Source organism: Arvicanthis niloticus, chromosome X (genome assembly GCF_011762505.2).
Source record: "Arvicanthis niloticus isolate mArvNil1 chromosome X, mArvNil1.pat.X, whole genome shotgun sequence".
Taxonomy (NCBI): Eukaryota; Metazoa; Chordata; class Mammalia; order Rodentia; family Muridae; genus Arvicanthis; species Arvicanthis niloticus.
The window spans coordinates 86,960,953-86,983,361 of NC_047679.1; the positions used below are offsets into that span (position 1 = coordinate 86,960,953).

Here is a 22,409-nt window from a genome sequence, read left to right on the forward strand (position 1 = left end):
GATTTTCCTCAGATGGATTACACTACTTTCTGCAGACTCATGCAGGTCAAATGATCAGGCCAGGCATAGGGATACAGCAACTGGGCTACAATGGGGATGATGAAGGGGGCTATTAATTTCCTGAGAACTGCTTGGCCCTATCTCCCCAAAGCAAACTAAGTCTCAGTGGGTAAGTCCTTAGATATTTCTAGACAAAGCCATGGGGTAAACAGCCACATAACACACCAAAGACAAACATAAATTATTTCTGTGTGCTAGAAAATCAACATTCAAGTAAGTGTTTCTTGGTGGACTATCTACTTTGTGGCAAATACTTGGTCTCAGGTTAGTTTCTACATCCAGTTTCTTCTGTTTTTATGCACTCCAAGGATGCAAACTCATTTTCATATCAGCTCAAATAAATAGAAATGCACAGCTACTAAAATGTATGGGAATCCATAGTGCAACTTTTTTCTTCCACATTAATCCTTTGTCACACATCCTACCTTAGTGATCCTGCCATGGGAAATTCAACCATGCTTCAGTATGGAATTCAAGTGTGAGTATGTAATTTTATCTTTTTCACAATCACTCTTAATTTATATTCTACTTGGACTGGCGTCGAAGCACTCCTAGATTCCCAGAAACGAGCTACAGAGTATGGGAGTAGGCAACCCGAGATTCTGAGATTACTATGGATAAATCATAAAAATGAATAAAAGCTACCCATATAAAAAAAAGTCGCTACCCATATACAAAATTAGGTATGAATGGATAGCTAAAGGCAGAGGCTATGATAAATTGCTACTATATAGTTTAGTAATTTTAAAGGAAAGAGAATGATCCTAGAATTTGAAGGTATGTAGAATCTTTGAGGTCACTTTCCTTCTATATTCCACAGTCTACTAATAAAATCTACTAATCTGCTACTAATAAAATCCTACATAGTTCCAGTTTCCAGGACAGCTAGCAAAAGAGCTTAGGGCAGATGACTGGGCCTTCCACAGCCAGTTACTTTTGGTTGTTTCCAAATCTGGCATGCTGTAAGTGTAACTCACTGATCAAAAGTAGGATTGGGTTGACTATCTAAAAGTAAGATTTCAAGCCTTTTTAAAAGAATAAAATCTCTATTGGAAAAGTTGGAAACTATATAAAGGTTGGAAAAATACAAGCTGGTTCAAAGTTTTAATTAAGAAACAGATTTCATGCCAGGCGGTGGTGGCACACGCCTTTAATCCCAGCACTTGGGAGGCAGAGTCAGGTGGATTTCTGAGTTCGAGGCCAGCCTGGTCTACAGAGTGAGTTCCAGGACAGCCAGGACTACACAGAGAAACCCTGTCTCGAAAAACCAAAAAAATTAAAAAGAAACAGATTTCATACTATAAATCTGGCCAAGAATCTAAGTTTGGTAGCTCATAGGCTCCAGGAGTGAACCCATTACTATTATTTGTCTAAGTGGACATATCAAACTGCCATCTAAATGTATTTTTCTCTATCTATTGATTAGTGCAGCTCTCTGACTTCAATAGCGTTTCTTTGATGGTGGCAAACACAGAAAGTCATAACTGCTCAGAGTGCAGAAAATAAGATTTAGTGGCATACTCAGGCTTAGAGATCATTGTGGAAGATGGGTGCAGGAAGACTGAAAGAGTTAGATGTCAGGGATGACTAGACTTAAGTGTCATTTGAACATGACAGGACCACTGCATTCCAGAACTCACAGCAGCTGTGGTCACCTGTACAGGACTGGTACACTCAAAATTCTAGCATAGAGTAGGAGGAGGCTCTGACTTTTTACCTCTAATTAAGTAGCTAGCAACCTTTGATATCTTCTGGATTAGGATAGTCAGTCTTCTTTACATTTGTGACTCCTAATAGTTTGACCACACTCCATTAGATGGCCCCATCATAGGAATATATGGGTATCAGCACAAATTAGAGTAGATAGGTGATTTCTGTCTCTTTTTCTAAAAGACACAAATATGGGGGAGGGTAAGAAGGTGGGGTGGATCTGGGAGGAGTTAAAGGGAGAAGCTGGGATGAATATGATCAAAATACATTGTATGAAATTATCAAAGAATTAATTTAAAATATAGAAACTATATTTCACAAATGTATGAAAAAAACTAACAAAGAACATAAGTATGATTTAAACAAAAAGTGGTATATAAGAGAACTGAAAACTTCTAGAACTAGTGGTAAAAATCTCAGAGAAGGAGTAGTTAACCACTAGAATGTATGACCAAAGAAAATTGTAGTATTTCCTTGCTTGGATGTATCTGAAGATCACTCAACTCTATTTGAGCTAGTTCAGGAGACCAGACACACAGAAAAGATACACAATTCTCCTGAATATAAGCTAGCCATAAGGAAATATATACCAAGCCCACAATCTTCATTGCTTTTGCTAACCTTTATAATCTGTTAAGCAGGGCTCTGGGAAAAACTAGGATTAAACATCAGGTTCTGTAAGCATCATGTTCTCTGTCTCAGGTTAGTTGTGGAAAGGAGGAAGTGACCTAAACTTATGTATACAGAGCTCACTACAGAATTCCAGCAGAAGCGAGAAGTCTCTCATTTAGTTTGATTTTATAAACATTTCGCACAAAATCTTATTCTAATCTGTGCAAACATCAGTGTAAATCCATGCTCAGTGACTGTTCCTGCCTCCCTGTAGTTTTGCACATTCAAAGAAATACTAATCTTTTGTCTTGCTTCCTGAAGATAGCTATCTATAAGCCAATGGATAATGCTGAGAGGAAATCAACGGAGGCAGGTGGGGACAGTACCACAGGCTCTCCAATACTTGTTACAAGCCAATGTTTACCAAAGTGTGGTCAAGACAGTGCTCATCATGAGTGAGAGGCCGACTGCTAATCTGGAGTGCTGAGTGTCATGGGGCAGAGCAGGACACCAAAGATATAAAAATAGCAGGTTGATCTTATGCTTGGAATAAGGTTGTCAGGGTGATTTTGAGCCAGGTGCTTATGAAAAAGAAGACCTCAGGTCTTACTGTATGGCTCCTGTTTTCCCCTGGGTTTTCTTGCCGCAGGTCTGTTAAAGACACAGTGTAGTAGTACAATACTCTTGACTTATTTGTCTACTGTCAATATATTTTCTCAACACTAACTTTAAGCACAATAACCTTTTAAAAATGCCTCATCCTTAGAAATACTATTTCTGAAATCAGCGTGTATGTACTAGCCACATTGACCTGCAGAACATGTTAAATCAATAAATAGCTATAAAAATAGAAAAACAGTCTTTATACCACCTAAACTCATCTTGCACACTACCAGTGTATGTTTACCACACTTGGAGAAACAGTACTTTCTGTATTGTGCACGCAGATGGTTCCCATAGCCAACAAGCACTGCTTTATTTCTTTCTCCAAATGTAAAGCCAGTGGGGCTTTAGACGGCCTCAAATGGCCAGGATACCATCCTAAGCCTGGCTCCCTCCCCCCTTCCTCTCAGAGCCAGTTATTATTTTTCTCCTTTCAGGTGACAGCCCCAGCCAAAGCTGGAGTTTGCAACAGAACACAGGGCCCTTATTTCTAGTCAAGTGTTCCTTCCCTCGAGCTATTTCCCCTGCCCAGAATGCCACACTAGACGTCACTTAACCAATACATTCTGTGGAGTGGATTTCCTCCACCTTGGTCCCAGGGGCTGTATAGGCTGGAGTGCCTCAAGCCCACATCAGTGGTTAATCTGCCCACCCATGTGCCATATGTGGTACATATAGGGGCCCCATGAAGCACAAGATGCCCCTAGTTGGGAATACTGAAGCCAGAAACACCTCTGGCCCCTAGCCTGCTACCAGGGTGGTAAAGAAACAAAGGAGGCCTGCAGTAGGAACATTACTGGAAGACCAAACTGTTCTGCATGCAAGAAGAATGTATGCTGATTTGATTTGAACAGATAGGCTGTATACCAAGCAAGTCTGATCAACAGGAGAATCAGCTTATGCTGTGCTAGTGCTAGCTGCCCAAGTGCAGACAGTGTCTCCACCTCTTAAAGATAATTTGTAAGATTCTTGTTTGAAGAGTTAAGGTCCTTTAGTGGTTTATACACCTCTTTGTGGTTGCTAAACAATAATCTAATCTAACCTAAAACTTTCAAGGTCTTTAGAGGAGAAGACCTGCTCTATGGGAGGCTGGGAGCTCTGGCCACCTAGTTCCCCTGCCTTCCAGAGCTCCCTAAATGTACCACTGATGTGGTACCTCCACCATGTAGGGAGCATGAAATTCCTCTGGCAAAGAAAACAAGTTCAACTGAGAACCAAAGCCCTATAAGCATTGAAGACACATGTAGACTCTTATTTATGACTTTATTTAGAAAGTATAGTCTCCTCTTAGGGAAAGTGGTAGCATAATATACTTGTTTCTATTTTTCCCAATTTCCTTCTCCCCTTCTCTTGCTCAAATTAGTTTCTCTTCCCCTTAGTAAACTCTCCTCCTCTTCTTTTTTCCTACAGAACCTAAGTTACCATAAAGGATTTTATATCTTGCAGCTATTAAAAACCACATTGTTCTGTGGAAATAAGATCCTTTTCAATCTTAGAAATCTATTAAGACTAATGTAGTGGCCAGATATCAACCAAAAAAATTATTGAAGAAATTAATTCAGCCAAGATGGGCAGAAGTATAGGCAAGTGTAAAGGTGAGAATGAGGGCAAAGAATGTGTGATTAATGGTTCCAGGGATGTGGGCAAGTAGCTGGGTAAGTTGAGAGAGGCTCCCATTCTACCCACTATCTCCACCACAGTTTCCCCAGCAGTGGAGAAGTTGGTGGGCATAAGGACAGTAGAAGAACGTGTAAATAACTTGATATGTTAGAAGCTTCAAAATATGCCTGTCATAATGAGAAGCTGTTTGGTCGATAGTTGAGATGTCTACTTCTATGGCCTATAGACACTTACCTTATTATCCAGGGCAGGATGACCAGTATTGAAGGAATCTGAACACAGTACCATGGTCCAAACACTACCACACATAAAGCAGATGAGGTTTTGGCAGCTCAAGCTCAGCTACACATTGTGGAGGAGGGGGTATGTCTCTGTCTGTCTATCATCTGTCTATCTTTTAGATTCTCTAAAGGGTCTGCTTGGAGTCCTGCAGCATGAGTCTTGTGACAGTTGTGGTTTGCTAGGAGTTCTGGATGTGAACAAATATCTGATATTACCTCCCTCCTGTTCAACTGAGAATACCTTCAAAGCTACATAGGGGAAAAAAGCACAAGAAACACAATCTGGGTTCAGTATCTACATTTTAGAATGGATGGTGCCACTGGGAGACATCTAGTTGAGGGATTTATTAGCAACTACACATCAAGGAGACCTCAAACACCCCATTTCCTATTATTTATAAGCTTTCTTAAGGCTAATTTTTTGAGTTTAAAAAATTAAAGCTAATATTCTCTTAAGCCTGTATTTTGGGGGTCCTAACTCCAACATTCATCACCTGTTTTCTCTTTTACTGATGTGAATCCCTTGTGCTCCTTAAACATTATTTTGGCATCAGAGTGTACAAGAACTGATTCAACTTTTTCTACAACCCAACCCTACATATAGAAAGTTTACAAACATTCTTCTCAAATATCTGAATTGGAAAAGTCCCTAGAGACTATCTTATCTCTTCCCTCCCCAACTGTACAATGAGGGAAAGCAGTCCATAGAAGGGAGTTACTTACTCAAGCTCAAGCATCAGATTGGTGGCAAAGTCTGGACTGGAACCCAGATCTTCTGGATCCAACTCTGACCCACTCTCTACTACCTCGAGCTGTAACTCCTCCAGGAATTGTGCCTCCTCCCCAGGTTCTGGGTCCTCCCCGAGCTGGGGCTCCTCCATGAGCTGGTGTTCCTCCAGCATTTCCACCTTCATTTCCCAGTTGCACAGGGAAACTTTGGTTGCCTGGCTAGAGGTTTTTTTTTTTTTTTCTTCCTGTCTCCTCTTGTTCTATCTCCTCTCCACTCTCTCCCTGTAGCTTCCTCGATAGGGTGGGAGAAACTGGAAACTCTTTAATAGACTCCAAACAAAAAGTGCTGAAGGAGCCTCAGGGCCAGCCTAAGATGGCTCTGTTGTGGAAGCAGGAAGATGTTCCCTGCCCTGAGTCCTGAGTGGCTTTAGGGGCTCTTGAGCTCTGAGGAAGACTGGAGCTCCTAAGGCAAGTGCTGCCCTAAGGATCTTCTGTGGAGGTTGGGCCAGTTTCCTAAACTAACTCCCAGACTAAAGAGGAGGGCCGGATCCTCCTGGGGAACCCAGACAGAGGCTCTGCCAGCCAGCTCCTGTGGTTGGAACTTTCAAAAAGACCAATGTTTCAGCAACTGATTTCTTTTCCAACCCGAACAGCAAGCTTTTCTGTCCCCTTTGCATGACTGTGGCTGTGGCATGCAGCCTCAGCCTGAACAGAAGTCGGACTCTAGGGCTGGGGCTCCCTAACACCCAAACCACTGGTCAATTCCATTAAATAAAATCAAAATTTAAAAACACGTTTTTGGCATTTGGTAGGCCTTAAACTGGTCTCCTGGCATGGAGATGTTGTGTACCTACTGGGATGGTATGTGTGCAGCCATCTAGAGATGAAAAGTTGGAAGATCATTGGATCAGAGAATCAGGAGACATAATTTTTTATCCAGCTGCTCACTAATTGGCTATTCAGTTTGAGGTGGGTACCTACCCTACTTGGGACTTCACATTTCTCTGTTATGGTAAGAGGGGTCATATGATTAAGGAAGGCTTTACAGTTTTAAGCCTCTACATTCTGTCTAAGGTACAGAAGATAAAATCAGCCAATCTTGGGAAGGAAGTTCAGGTCTCAAAGATGCTATCTATCCCCAGCCTCACAGTGCTCTGAACTCCTTCCTAAATTGGCAATAATGGCAGGAGGACACCCCTGTGCTTATGTATGTTTTGATTTCTGATACAAATGTCAAAGCCATGGCTCACCCACCCCTAACCCCGCACCACTGCCAGCAAGAGGGAAACTAGAAGTATTCTTAGTCGTTTATACCTGAAGGTGAATGAAGGCAGAAAAAGCAAGCCTTGTTAGAGAGAAAGCTTGACAGATTGGACATCAGTTGTAGTTCTTGGCAGGAGATGGTTTGTGACTGACAGCAGATGGGGAGGAGCCAGGGAAAGAAGGATTTAGGGAGAAAGGGGAGCAAGGATATTTTATTATATGATGTGCCTAATGATAATGAAAGAATACTGGGATACTGGCGCTTTCTAGGATTGTCTTCTCTCTTAATTTTCTTAGTCATATTGCCACCAATTTCTAAACAATGGCACCAAGGTCTTCTAGAAAAACTGACAAGCTCAAGGTATGTTAGATGATTGTCTATAGTATGGGAAGCCCTTATATCTCATGAACACACAATGCCTGAAGACATAGCACTTGGTAGTTCACTTTTGAATGATGAATAGTCCATTAGTTTTTCAGAAGGGCCAGAACCAATTAGTGTCTCAAGAAAGAGATGAAAGACAGCAAAATGGGGCCCAACCTCTTTAAGACCTTAGATTCCTAGGACTAGGTACCTGCCCTTCATCACTGGATCAACCATGCAGCCAAACAAGGTAATCTTAGCAAAGCTTTGAGGACATAGCAATTTTAGAAACAAGGCTATTTTGCTATGAATAGCAGCTTCTAGTGCTATTCATTTTCTTTTTTTCTTTCCTTCCTTCCTTCCTTTCTTTTTAAGACAGTGTCTCATGTCATCCAAGCTGGTCCAGGATATGTTACAAAACTAAATGAGCATGATCTTAAACTCCTGATCTTCAGGCCTCCAACTCCCAAGGGCTGGGATTGTAGGCATGTCCCACCATGACTAGCCTTTAAGCATAACTTTCATCGTGTTAGTATTTTACTAATTTCATTGACCTTCATCCTGCTCATCTGATAAGTAATGAACTCTTCAAAGTCTTCAAAACACAAATTTTTGGTTGATAGGCCATCGTGACATCACTCTGAAAAATCAAGACTGTGATCTCGGGCAGTAAGAACATTTCCATGGGGAGGGTTGCTGTTATTTTACAAGGGTTCAGTGAGCTGGAGGAGACTCAAAATCCACCTTTGAGGGCATTAATGGGGACTAGATTTTCTTTTTAATTTTCTTGCTACTGATTTTGGGAAAGACATATTCACACTGGGTCACTGGCAATTACTAAGGTCTTAAGAAGGGAGAGTCTCTAGTCCCAGGTGAAGATCTCTTATGCTGTGTTCTCCAGCTTCCTGCCCCTTTTCTGTGATCAAGCACAACAAAATCTTCATTTGTGTAATTATTATTTGATATCTATCTATACTACTGAATTTTAAGTTTCCTGTGGCAAGAAATCTGGCATGGTTTGTTCTGTCTCCTTCTCACAAGCACCTGGTATAGGCAATCTTATTCTACTGTCTCCAGAATATAATGAACTCCCAAATCATTAAGTTTAGGGGATAGGAGTGACCCCTTGATATTATTTTAGCTAGGAGATAAGATTGGAAGATGCTGGAAGGGGCCCTAACAGTTCCTTAGTTGATTCCCATATACCACTCAGTCACACAAGAACATAAGTTCGCTGTAATGACTTGCCTCTAGTGGAAATGTAATTGTTGTTTTTACAAAGATTTTTACTATTTTTAATTATGCATTTGTGTGAGAGTTGCAGGGGCCTATGGATCCCTGAAACTGGAGATACAGGCCATTGCAAGCTGTTCAACATGGATGTTGAGAACTGAATCAGATCCTCTCTGCAAGAGCAGTGCAAGCTTTTAATGGCCAAACTGTCACTTCAGCCAAACATTCTTTTTACTATGAAATTGCTACACTGTCATTCTGTATCATGTGCTTTCCTTTTCAAGTTCTTGTTTCTAACCTCTTTGCTACCCCTGTCTGTCCCCTTATGCATGGCCTTTATTAAACCAGCCCTATCCATACTTTAAAGTTATAAATAATACTTTTTGGTCATTTTGTCTAGCTTCTTTAGATGCATATAGTCAGGAAGTTCTCTTTTTTATCTAATCTCAGTTGTTCATGTTATAGTATAGGCCTGTTTCCTCTTATTCTGTCCCTAGTGTGTCTAGGAAACAGCTAGTCAACATATCTGAGCTGGACTTTTCTTGTATTTGAAAACAAACTTCTCTCTCTTGATTATCCTCCACTATTCTGCCCTTAAGCTCCTTTTATACCAATTATCTTAGTTCCTTAGCTTTGCCAAACAGGTGCCTCCTATCCCAGGTTTACCTCTTGTTGGCTCTGCAAGTACTATATCCCAATCCTGACTCTTCACAGTCAGATTTCCTTTGGATCCCACTGACCTCTTAGCTGTCACCTGCCTTTCCACTGTGATGAGGTCACTTTTCTCAAAGGAAAACTACTTGGGACCCTTTGATCAATTTCTGTGGTCTCTTTAGTACTGTAGTTCTCACTTCTCTTCTACATCCAGGTTATTATTTCTTTCAGCCTAGACAAATATCTGACATTACCTTGGGCCCTAGAAAGGAGTGAAACCTGAAGAGTAAAAATCATAGTTCAGAAGAAGGCTCTGCTCTCAAAGGAGAAAGAAAAAATAAAGGACCTCCCCTCAGTTGTTTGTTCATTTGTTTTTTTGTGGGCTGTTTTGCTGTTGTTTCTGTTTAGTAAATAATTTACAAAAGCAAATTTTAGTCCCCACAGGCTATACCCACATTATCACTGGTCCCCAGGGCTAGCCTTTACACATTTCCATACTGTCATGGACTATTTTTAGCAAATGGTGACAAATACTAGTTACCTCATGGGCTTCAAACTTATCTCTTCTACTTATCAGAATGTTGTTATTCCTCCTGCTTCGGACCTGCTAACCACTCGTGGCCTAGATATACTTCTAGGGGTGTAAAAACTATTTGCATGGTATGACTTGAAGGGTTCCTAGAAAGTACACATGTCTTCCATTGGCCTGTGTCTGATAATGAGAATTTCAATACTAGAGATTCATTTCTTTAACACAGTTACCACTTCCTTAGGAAGTCTTTGTATACTTCCTTCTTAGTAGTTTGAAACTTATATATTCATTACCATCACCATCTGCTTTCTGCCTAACTCAGATAAGATCCATGAATGGCTCTTATGTATTTCCCATTGCATCTTCAGTGTCTAGACTCAGTGAGCCTAGAGTATGAAAGATATGCAATGAGCATTTCTTGTTGACTGAATCATTTCATGAACTTAAATGTGAATTCTTCAGACCACTTCTAAGAAAGGATTGTGGGCACAGATGTCTAGGACACTACTGGGGTAGAAAGCACTAGAAAATAAAGATGGAATGCTGACCTTGAACAACACCTCACTTTCTCAGTTGACCTGAGGCTGGTCCTTTTGCTAGTTTAGTTCCCTCTCCCTTCCTGCCAACTTGAGGTTTCCCACCTTTCTTAACCCCATTCAATGGTCTTGATTTAGAGAGCATTTGAAAAGTGTTTGCTGAGATGTAAACAAGACTAAAATGACACACTACTGGGCCACCAGCCTCTTTTTCCCAGAAAGACGTGGGCAAATTTACACACACATGCACACATGAATGCACACACTCACAGTAGCACCCTGCTTCTAAAGGGTCCTTGTAGAAATGGTAGCTGAGATCCAGTATGAAGCCGTACTCAGGTTCTCTTTCTGGGACTTACCCTCTACTGTATGCCTAAACTCCATTTTCTTGGTTCCAGTGATTATAAGACAGAAGTATCATCCTGCTCCCATTCTCTAGATGCCTCCATCTATGCAAGGATACTCCAAGTTCCTGAGTAGAGGATATCAGGGTCAAGCTTGTTGTGAGGCCAAAAAGAACAGTGAGGGAGAATGCCAAAGTAAGCCTTTCTCTCTTGTTCCCGAAGCTTGCTAACTCTGGGTTCCAGCCCAGGAAGACTAAAAAGTTTTCCCACCCAGGCCAGGCCCTTCCTACCAGGATCCCTGCGGGGCTGGCAAGTTTCTCCTCTCCTCTCCCAACCAGAAAGTCTTACAGCCAGCCAGCCAGCCACTAAACACCTGCCAAAGCCAACCCATTCGTTAAGGCTCTGCTGGAAGCTGCCGCCATGAAGAGACTCTCCCTTCCTAGTTTGCTTTGGCACAAGCCAAGCTCTACTAAGCTTAAGACCTTTCTCTCATGGAACATAGCTTCCACTCAGCCTTTAGAGGCTCGAAACCTGTAACACTTCCTTGCCCCAAGTCTTTGGTGGCAGTTTCTTTACTCCCTATGGCCACAGCTTCAACTCCTCAGACCCCGGCCTTGGCCTCTGACCTCCCTGTGTCTTTTACCATGCCTTGCAGAGAAGTTAGGAATTCAATAAATCCATACTCAGATCACAGTAAGTAGCAGAATGTTGGTCAATAAACGATGGATTGATTAATGTAAGTGTTTGGTCACTCCATTCACTGAATGAGATACTGCCATTATTCATTTCTCTGTGTACTCGAGCAGGCAGATTACGTGGTCTTAAAACTGAGCAGTTCTTATGCTCTCCCCTTTTCATTTCTTTCCCTTTCCCCCTTTTAACTAAGGACCAAAAAGGCCGAGGGAAGAGGAGAAAGTGACAAGTTTAAAATCATGGTTAATGGTTTACAGTTTTCCTTGATTCTGGCTGTGATGTGTCTTCAGAACTTGGAGTGCCTAGCTCTCTTGAGTCCTGAGATAATGGTCTTGGGCTTGTCCAAGAACTCATGAGTACTATCTCTGGACATAGCTACTACTGGTTTTCAAGCCACTTTAAAAAAAAAAAAAAAAAAAAAAACTTGTTTCCCTGCTTCTCTCCCTTTTACTTGGACTATAGATCAGTCTCCTCAGCTAACCTCAGACTGTGAGCCACTTACCTGGTGGCAACATAGTGAAACAGGCTGGGGCAAACACAAGGGAGGAGAAGAGGAGGAGTTAGTGACTTAGTCACATTCTTTGAGCCAAGGGAGTATTACATTGGTGGGGTATATAAACTTATTTTTTTCAAGAAGAATGTCAGAATCTAGCAAACCCAACTTTACTAAGGCAGAGCTGTGCCAAGCTGTAAATTTCTAACTAGGCAAAAAGAAAACCTCCAAATAGAACAAGACAAAACAAAACAACAAACCTAAAAGTCACTGTGAATTTAGGAAAACCTGGGAACTTTGAGACTTTATGAGGAATGAAAAGGAAACTGGCATGCAAAGGGCTTTTCTTTAAATGGTTCCTCTAGTTTAGGGGTACACCTTTCTCCCTATATGTCTATCAGACTAGGGTACCCAGAAAAGTTCTTGACCTGACAGTAAGATAGAAAAGGCTTTTCTGAGACTTGTTCTGAAGTCCCTCCACACCATTCCTTTAGTAGTGCACTATTCAGAAAAAGTAGAAGTATCCCTCCAAAATGACTTCAGTCAAACCAAATCCATTCCAGTTTGCCTGTGTGTTTACATTTGCTTCTAAGTGTGGGACTAATACGACTCACACCTTGAAGTCTGGTGTTTACCTCTGAGCCAAATGTTTGCCTCACATAGGGAATAGCAAGCTTTTCCTTGGAAAGTATGAGCTCCATTTAAGCCTGAAGCCGGCTTCTGAATGCCTGGCTCTGGGGGAAGCCCACCACTGAGCAAGCAGAAGCTTGATGTCTCAGTAACCTGGCACTGTTACATAAGGCACTGCATGAGATATGAGTCAGGGCCCTCAGGCTGGCATAGGCCCAGCCCAGTTTGGAAAGTGAGGTTAAACAGCAGTGTAGGAGAGGTATTAAGGGGCTAAGCTATTGGATCCACATCTACTGGATCCACATTCCCTCCTCCCTTCTCATTCTCCTTTCCTTGGGGATAGTTGGAGCCAATTTCTGGCCTACACAGCTTAGAAAAGTGGGAATCTCCACCAGACTCATACATTATAAGCAGCTGCTCTCCATCCCTTTTGAAGAGGACCAAAAAAAAAAAAAGTGTATCGAATACTCAAGGCTATTTTGTAAGCAAATTCTTCCTTTTAGGAAGGTCGCTATGATATTTTAATAAGCAGGGGACTGATTTCAGGCTTGAGCTAAGAAATGTTACTCCCAAGAAAGGGAGGCAATAACAGGCTTTGGTCATTACTGACCAAACCCGCTTCCAAGCCCTTGTTTTCTCTTGGACTCCAGTTTACACACTGGAAAACTTCTCATTTAGTCTTTTGTGTTGGTTGGGACCTTACACCTCTTACAGCATTTCTAAAAGTTCAACAGCTACTTTGGGGATGATTCCTAGCCAGAAGGTACAAGTAAACTTACCTTGCCTGCTGATAAAATCATCTCCTTCCTAGCATAACATTTGGGAAAGCTTGCTTTCTTCTCCTACTCTATCCTTATTCCAACTCCTGAATTAAGCTAGATTTCAGCATGGAAAGCAGTAGTAACTTCCAGAAGCCATTTTTTCCCAGTGTGACTCCTCACTGGATGGAGGTTGCTAAAGTTGGGACCCAGCCTTCAGCTCTTCATGGGGCTCCCACTAACCTATGTGACTCCATGGAGAAATTCCAAAGATCTGGCAGAAAATGAAGCCCTAACCCTTGCCCCATTATTGCAGGCACTGGGACAGTACAGTATGTCCCGAGTCATCATTACTCTCTTCATCTAAAAAGGAAAGCTCATCTTTCTGACCCTTGTGGTCATGGAATGCTTTCCCTTGAGTACACTGAGCACACAACGTGCCCCTCCAAAGGAGCCCAAGCTTTGGCCTCTTTCAGCACACTGGTTTCTCAAGGGCTCAAAAGACTATTGCATGACACCAACCAATTTGTTATGTAAACTCAGCCAGCCATGGCAGATTACAGCTTTGCAGTTATCTTGAGGGATGCCTTACATAAGAGGAGAAAGTTCAGGTAGGAGCAGATTCACAACGAGCAAACACAGTCCAGTGGCTACCAACACATACAAACATAGACAACCTCATCCCTCTGAAGCAATTAACAGTTGGGGGCTAGCATTTTGCTGTGTTCCATCATTCAGGTGGCCCAGAGACCCTGGAAACCTTGGCCAGACACATCTATCTCCATTTATTTAGATGTCTTGGCCTTCAGGAGTGAGTCTGGAAATAAGCCAACACTACCTGGACTTGAGAGCTTGCCAGTTTATCTGGAAGTAAAAATATAAGCAAGAGTGTTAACTACCTCTTCAGGCAGGGAGGGAAAATAAGGTCACCCTGGAAAGAGTTATTTTCTAAGATATGGGCTTACATAGGTCCTCTCTGAACTATACTGACAAGAAATTGAAATCCATGCCCCATTCTGAACCTCTTTAAGAGCTGACCCGTCCAGGCAGGCTGCTTGTGCTCTTTTGTTGCTCAGTGCCCCACACTGTAGCACCCCACCTAACCTGGTCTTTCACGAACTCAGCACTGTCTCCACTTATATGAAATAGCCAGAATAGGGAAATCTATAGGGACAGAAAGTATCAGGTTATCAGGAGTTGGAGAGAAGAGAAAATGGGATGTTACCACTTAGTGAGAACAATGGTGAAAATGGAAAATTTTAACAAATATTAAACCACTATACATATAAAATACATGTGTATGTGTGTACACACACACACACACACACACACACACACACACACACATCGTATAGATCTCACAGAGCTACTCAGGGCATTAAGCTTACCCATCAGCATACGGACTGGCCTCAATATACTAGCCTGCCAGCACATGCAATTCACATCTGTGCCTTGGCAAAGTGACAAATTTTTTTGTATGGTAGGGTTCTCATGAGGTATCCAAACCCTGAATGTTAAGTTTTCAAATGCATTTGTATTTTTAATGGAGGCTGTCCCTTAATCCAAGAGTGCCTATTCTTTGTCAGACTACTAGACACTTGGGAAATAGTTATTTTAATTTACTTTGGGTTAAGGAAGGACTTTCGAAGCTTGATACTAAAAACAAAGATCACAAAGGCAAAGAATGACAGGCTTAACCACATAGAAACTTAAAACCTCTCTATGACAAAGAATTCTGTTCTTGAAATCAAATGGTAAATTAATTGACAAAGGGTTGCAATCTCTAGTTTAGGGTTTCTCACAGTGTGGTCTACATACCACTGACGTTATGAGAGAAGAGTTTCAGATGGTACAAGGACAGGGTTGAATCTTAAATAGTATGAAATTTTTCTTGAAAAAAACCAAAACCCTGATCTATAAATCTAACTCCTCCTCCATGCTAGTGTATAACAGCTCAACAGAGAATATTAAATGAATTAGCATAAGTCAAGCTATCAGAAATATTTCATATTATTTTCTGAAATTGTGTGTGAGAACCTGTTGGAGGCACGTTAGCTTACAGGTAGAATCCTAGAAAAACTTTGGAGCTAAAGAGAAATTAAGACTCAGAGTATTTGGGATGACACTAAGCAGATATGTTCTGGGCCCAAAGGCTTATTTAATCAGGTGTGGTGGCTCATAACTGTAATCCCAGCACTTGAGGGGCAGAGTCAGGATTGCCTTGAGTTAAAGACAAACCTGGACTATACTGAGTTCCAGGCCAGTTGAGATCAGTCTGAGTTCCAAGGTATACTTGGGCTAGTTCTTGGGCTGTACTGTGAGACTCTATCTCAAAATAACAAATCTTAGAAATAAAACTGAGGTTATAAAAACAGCAATCATAAAAACAGAATATTGCCAGTTACCATGTCAGTTTTCTAGACCTTAAAAGACAGGTAATTAAACTCATCCCAACTTTTAATTTAAGAAGTTTATTTTTTAAACACTGCATTTAAACTGAAAAATTCAGCTAATTGTCCAGTCTATCTTCCTCAGTATTCAGAAGCATAGATGAATAAATAAAGTCAAGTCTAATAACAGTGTGACCAACCATCCCAATTTTCCCAAGACTGTCTCAGTTTCATCATCAGAGTCATGTCCCATGCAAAACTAGAATAGTTGGACATTGTGACTATTTACAAAAAAAGGTTCTGTAATCACAGTTTTCTTTGCTTCATTCGTATCCATGCATGCATGTATGTATGTATATGTTTTTCCAGGCAAGGTTTTTCTGTGTAGTGTTGCTGTCCTGGAACTCACTCTAGACCTGGCTGGCCTGGAACTCAAGAGATCTGCCTGCCTCTGCCTCCTGAGTGCTAGGATTAAATGTGTGCGCCACCAACTGGCCCATATAGTGTTTTTAATCTATTTGTTTGTTTATTTAGTTTTTGTTTTTGAAATAATTTTTTCATCAGAGACATTCAATAGATCCCAGAATCTATGATCGTAGTTGGAGTTTTGATATTGCTCTTTATTGTGAGATGTAGGGGACAAGTTACTTAAAAATTTTTAAGACCAATTTCTTTTTTTAAAAAATGAAAACCAAGCAGGGCCATGTGGCTTTAATCCCAGCACCCAAGAGACAGAGGCAGGTGGAACTTTTTTGGTTCTAAGCCAGTCTGGTATACAAAGTGAGTTCCAGGATGGCCAGAGCTGTTACATAGAGAAACCCTGGCTCAAAAAAAAAAAAAAAAAATTGGTGTAATACCAGTTTTGTTGGGCTGCTATAAGTACCAAATGAGACTATACAGATGCTATCCTTGGTATACACTATAAATGAGCAAAAATTGTTAGCTATTAATCCTTTATAGTTATTAGTTACATTACACAAGTTTGAAGGGATGGTGTTTAAAAATACATTTCTTTTCCCAAATAGTCTAGAGGTACCATTTACATAGCAAAAGCCTGCATATTCACTCTCACTGATTTCTATATGTACAAACACTCCATCTGAACTTCTGCCCTATTAGTTACCATATGTGATTAAAACTGAAAAAGAAAAATCCACATTTAAACACCAATAAAGATTTTTTTAGCACACGATTAAAGATGTGGGATTGGAGAGATGGTTCAGTAGCTGAGAGTGCTTGATGCTATCGCAGAGGATCAGAGCTTGGTTCCCAGCACCCACATTAGCAAGCTCACAACCACCTGTAGCTCCAGGGTTTCTGCTCTTCTCTTCTGGCTTCCATGAGTATCTCTGCACAATTGTGTGAGTGAGTGTGTGTGTTTGTGTGCACATCCCTCAACAAATATATACAAAATCTTTTTAAAAAGTTGTGAAATCTTTACCTCAGAGTCCACCAACAATTAAGTAGTTATCTGTAATCACCAGAACAAAGCACCTTTACTGAGTACTGGCTGCATAAGTAGAGGTCAAGAAGAAACCAAGTAAAACACAGACCTACCCTCAGATTGCTTACATGCTTTGTTCCAAGAAAGTCAAGGCCTAACTGGGAGAGATAGGGACAGATCAAAACAGATGGACAGATATAAATCAAGAATATGACACGTCTTCTGCTCAAGAATGTTGGAAGCCTTGAAATAGCAGAATAGGCTACAAGACAAGGGGGCTGGAAGATTGGCTTCTTCCGTAGATGTGGCCTTGAAAACTTAAAATGGGAAACACACTCAATCAGGAACCTGAAATGTCTGTGAGTTGGAACAGGAGTAAAAATTATGGCTAGATTATACAGGTAGAAACCCATGGAATCAAGCAAAGCAACAAAGGAAATGTTCATATAGCAGGCTGTTCAGCTTAGACATTGGAGAAGCCCCATAGCCAGCAGTAACAGTCTTCTAGTTTGCAAAGAACATGTGCAAAGCCTAGACTGAAATTTGTATCTCCAATACCAATTAAGGAAAGAGAGTTGTGTGTTCTGCTGTATTTATTGTGTCACTCCCTTCTGAGCTTCAATGAAGCCTGGTAGATTTCTAGCTTGTTCTGAGATAGCAGCACAGCAAACTAAGTTGTTCTGGTCACAGGAGTCATTGTCAGGTGCATATGCCCCTAGTTTGTTCTTTTCCTTCATACAGTGCTTTTAATATTTATATTCCGTAGCTTTGTCAGGAACCAAGTACCCAAAACTGAAGTAGATGACAAAAGGAGGTCTTTCAAGCAACCATCAGGACACTCCAAAGGTATGACACAATGTGAACTCTTGCAAAACTCAGCCTCCCACTTCAGTCACCTAGATCAGACCCTCCTAAGGCCTAGAAACAGAAATCACCCTCTTACTTCACCAAAGCCCCAGAGGTGACCCTGCTTTCCCAGATGAAGCAAATGCAAAGGTTCTCTCCAGATTTCTCCCTTCTCTCTCACATTCTCTCTCCAACTGAGCTGTGCCAGCAAGCACATCATCACACAGCAGTTAAGGACTGTGCTCTACAGGATTTCAGTGTCTGTGGGCTGAATACCCTTGTAGTAATAATGTACCAGAAAGGAAGATTTTCTTGAAACCTGTCTATAGCTTGGCTTTATCTTAGACCATGAAACAATTTGATGCCTAATGTGAAATAAGTGTGAAAATGCTTCAATAGCATTGACTATGCCTCAGAAATACAACTTGACATAACATCAAGCCTTGCTTGTCCCCACCAGGAATCAATGGGGCTGGTGTGAGGAGACAGTGGATTTGTCTTGGGAGATTTTTCTTGACAGTTAAGAAGAGTGCCTCCCGCATTTCTTGACAGCCTTCTCAGTGTACTATTTGAGTTCACTGCCGCGCGCGCACACACACACATAATAACTGAGTGCTCAGCCTTTTTCACAACTTTGGGCACATTACCTGGCCACAGCCTAGAATCTGAGAGATAGAAAGCACTGTACAGAGAGCACTGAGGTCATCTAACTTGCTCAGGCTCATACAAAAAAGATAAAAGCATAACTTGCACTACCACCCAGATCTCTCACAGCAGGGATGTCGCTCTAACATAACCTGTGTCATTAAGCAAGAAAAAAATTCTACCCCAGTGTGCACACATGCATGCTCAAGCAGACACACAAACACACATGGTCTCTAAGAACATAAAACCCATAGAAGGGTTTCCTGAAGTTCTTGCCCCTAAATGATCTGAGTTCTAAGTCACTAATACCAGAATATCTCATTGTTGGGGATAGCAGCTGCCCTGAGCAGTCTCACTTTATTTCCTCCCTTTCCCCAGATTCCCTCCCTTTTCCCATTCTTGCCTTCGGGGTTCAGAAAGGTCAAAACACACTCCAACACATGGAGTCTACATGGAGGTGGATTCATCCACTCTCCTGCCATAGAGAGGTCTTGAAGTGCTCAAAGTAACAATCCTAAACTATTTTTTTCTGGGGTTGCTTTGCATTTGCCTTCAGAATGGAAGGCTATAATCTACAGAGTGGGTCATGTCCTCCCCACCCCAAGTCTCAAAAATTCTCAAAGGTTTCTGGTTTTTCCTATCCCTCTCCCCTGATCTTTCCCCATCAGAAGCACCACTTGTTAAGGACTTGTCCTAATTGTCAGTGCCAATCAGTAATTTAAAAGTCCTTCCAGTTTCAGACCCATTGAGTTGGGTGGAACTCAAATTCCAAGAGAAGCCAATGGTAGAGGTGTCTGAAGGAGTACAGAAAGTGTAGAGTGCACCCATAGTTACTTCCAACCCATATGGAGTTATCCCATCTTCTGGGCCCTAGGGTTTGTGAGCCTCTCCAGGCTCCATTCAAAACACACTTACAGCTGTTAGAATGCTGGGAGCTCTGCGGGGGCTCTAGCTAGCCAAGAGGTCCTGTCTTCATGACAGCCTAGTGGGCCCGACCCCACCCCATCCCGGTGGTCCTTCGGAACGTGCTGGTGTGTGCCTCCATCCCCGTCAGAGGAGAAGATCCAGCAGGGCCGCCTTCGCAGCCCTTCTGGCCAGCTACCCACCTGTGGAAGAAGAGTAGAATGGAGAGCATGGTCTGGTCGATGTTGCGGTTGCAGATACCCTCATTGATCAGGTAGCAGGGGTCGCGCAGCACGGGCTCCAGCGAATCCTGCCGCATTATGTTGTTAAGCTTGTCGGTGTTGAGGTTCTCGAAGACCAGCTTCTCCTGCAGCTGCCGAAAGTTGCTCACCGCAGGGCTGCCTGGGTTGTTCTCCCCGCTTCTCCCTGTCTGGAGATTGCAACGGTTGGCCAGGTCCAGGCAGCAGTTGCAGCAGTCGAGGCCGACAGGTGAGCGGCAGTCGACCTTCGGCTGGGCCATCTTCTCAGGCTCGGAGGCTGCCTGATCCGGGAGGTCGGGGGCGGCCGGCAGGTGCGCACCTGCGGAGCTGGCCTTTTGGGACTCCAGGGTGCCCGGAAGAACAAGCTGCGGGGACAGTTGGAAATTAGCGCCTTTAAAAAAAAAAAAAAAAAAAAAAAAAAAAGCCAGCCGCCTGGGGCCGGTTCGGGCCCCCTTCTGGTTGTAGCGCTCGGGGTGCGAATAGAAACAGCTGGACAAACAGCTCCCAGAGGCTCCTGCGGGCTCACTTCCTCCTCCCCCCCCCTCCGGCAGCCAGGGACGCCCCCCTCCCCCGCACCTCTCCCCCCCACCGGAGGTTCCACGCGCGTTCCCCCCACCCCCACCGCACTCCCAAGTTTTCCAAGTGCGCGCGTGGCTCCGGGCGGACCTGCAAGGCGGCAGGAAGGGCGGGCGGCCGGGCTGGCGGGCTGGCGGCAAGGGAGAGCCGCAGGCAGCGCGCCCTCGGCAGGCAGCCCCGTTTCTCCGGCTGGCGGACTCCGCTGATCCGAGCGGCCGGCGGTGGCGGTGGCGGTGGCGGTGGCGGTGGCAGCGGCGGCGGCGGCTGCAGCCCCGGGGGCTAGCGCGTGAGCTACCCGCGAGCCCAGGAGTCCGCACCGGGCCGTGACAGCATGTAAATGAGCCCCGAGGGGCAGGCGGAGGACGCGCCAGCTGCCGCCGCCTCTGCCACCGTCGCCGCCTCCCTGCCTTTGGCTTGAGGGGGCCCCCTGGCGCGCGCGGACTTCTCCTCCCCGGGCTCCAACACGGCCGGCCGAGCGCTCGCTCGGACGCCCGCCGCCCGCCGCTCCGGCTTCTCCCGGCCGGCCCGCGCCTCAATGCTGGCTGGCTTGGGCGCTCACCGCTTCAACGGCCGGACGTCCAGGAGCCCGGAGCCTGCCACTGTCCTCTGATCTGTCTCCTCTCCGTCAGTTATCTCTCTGTCTCCCCGCCCCCCACCGCGCCGGAGACACACGCAGCGCCCCCGCCCCTCACCGCACGGGGTCTCGAGCTCTCCCGAATGGGCCAAAGGTCGCTGCGGCCGCTGCCGCCTGGGGGGGGGGGGTATGTCCCCTGAGCAGAGTGCTCACGGCCAGACGGGAGCCACCGAGTCAGCGGGCGGCCGTCCGAGTGGCCCTTTAAACCGCCGCCCGGACGCCCCGCCGCCTGGCTTCTTTTTATTTGGGGGGGAAGTGCCAAGAGAATTAAGAGCCGCCGGCCTCGGTGGTGGTGGCGGCGGCGGCGCCACCCCCCCAGAAAGTGCCAGAAAACAGGAACACCTGAGAAATGCCCCAACTCCAAACTCCCAGAGCCATGTCCCCAGCGGCCCCGAGCCGCTCCTCCTCACTTGTCACCCTGTCCCATTCCCAGGCCTCGGGCTTCAGCCCCGGCCGCTCCTAATTCGACGCCATCTCCCCGAGGTCCCGCTGTCCGTGCTGCGGGCTCCCTCGGGCCTGTCCCTGCTCCCCCGCCGCTCGTTTCCCGCTATTTCTGTTATTTGGCGTCTTTTTCTAAGTTTCCTTACACGTTTGGTCGCTTTGCTCCTTACTTTCCCCCCTACCTTGTCCCCTTGCCGGGTTTCCCCGCGCCCCTCCATTTCTAACCGTCCCTCGCCTCCATTTCTCTACCCCTCCCCTCTTATTTCCTTCGTCTTATTTCTCTCCCCCTACCTCACCCCTCTTTGTCCTCACTCCTCTTTACTGGCCTCTCCCTCCACCCCAGAAACCTGTTCTCCCGAGTCTGAAAGCTCCCTACCTGCTATTTCAGGTAAACTGTCGATCCGATCCTTCAGCCGCCCGCCCGCACACACGCAGAATGAGAAGGGGAGTGATGCGTGTGTCCTGTAACGGCGCAGAGGGATCTGGGAGAATAAACCCCGGGCGGAGGTATAGTGAGAGGGCACATATAGGGGCCAGCCTGGTGCCCTGGAGTAATGCCACTGCTGTCTGAACTGCTGGGACACGCAAGGCGACCAAGTAAGGTGGCTTTTTAGACTGTCTCAGAATGTGTTCAATGAGGAACACTGAGCATTTTTTGAGTCTTGAAGACACTAAGACCCGTTCACAGTATTCAGTTTTTGCATAAAATTCAAATAAATTTCTATTCATTCCTACTCCCTTACAATCCCCCCCCCCCCTCCGTCCCCTTCATTCACTTCATTCAAGAACCCAGGGCATTTGAAATAGAGCAGTATATGCTGCCATCTTCTGCCCAAAACCTGAACTATTTTCTGTCCCCGTGTAATGTTCCGCTGCTCAGCGGGACACTACAGGTGAGTCCTGGTGGAAGAATCCATTGGGACGCGAAGCAGGGGCAAGAGTCTCTCTATTTCAAGAAAAGTGAAGTTCCAGTTGCCTGAACCCTGGTAAATGTGACTTAAATGCGTTTGAAATTTTCCTAGCCTACCGTGGCGGAGCGCACCAAAGATCCCAGCAAAGCAGAAGCAGGCTTGTTATTTCAGGCCAGCCTCAACT

The 22,409-nt window shown here is 44.2% G+C and overlaps 1 protein-coding gene across 4 annotated transcripts in view; it reads right to left on the reverse strand.

Annotated features, from left to right (window-relative positions):
* The window catches only part of Tsc22d3 (TSC22 domain family member 3), a 59,905-nt gene extending 38,078 nt beyond the window's left edge, over positions 1-21,827 (reverse strand). Inside the window, exons 1-2 of one of the 4 annotated variants that reach the window (XM_076918448.1) lie at positions 21,691-21,827; positions 19,607-20,028 (exon numbers count right to left, since the gene is read on the reverse strand). In XM_076918448.1, the coding sequence (XP_076774563.1) occupies positions 19,607-19,923 (317 nt within the window). In that variant the 5' untranslated portion in view covers positions 19,924-20,028; positions 21,691-21,827. Of the gene's footprint in view, positions 1-19,606; positions 20,029-20,329; positions 20,769-20,798; positions 21,087-21,690 lie in introns of those variants that run through there. The other 3 variants (XM_076918449.1, XM_076918447.1, XM_034485743.2) reach the window with 3 other exon arrangements.
* Positions 21,828-22,409: the final 582 nt, after the last annotated feature.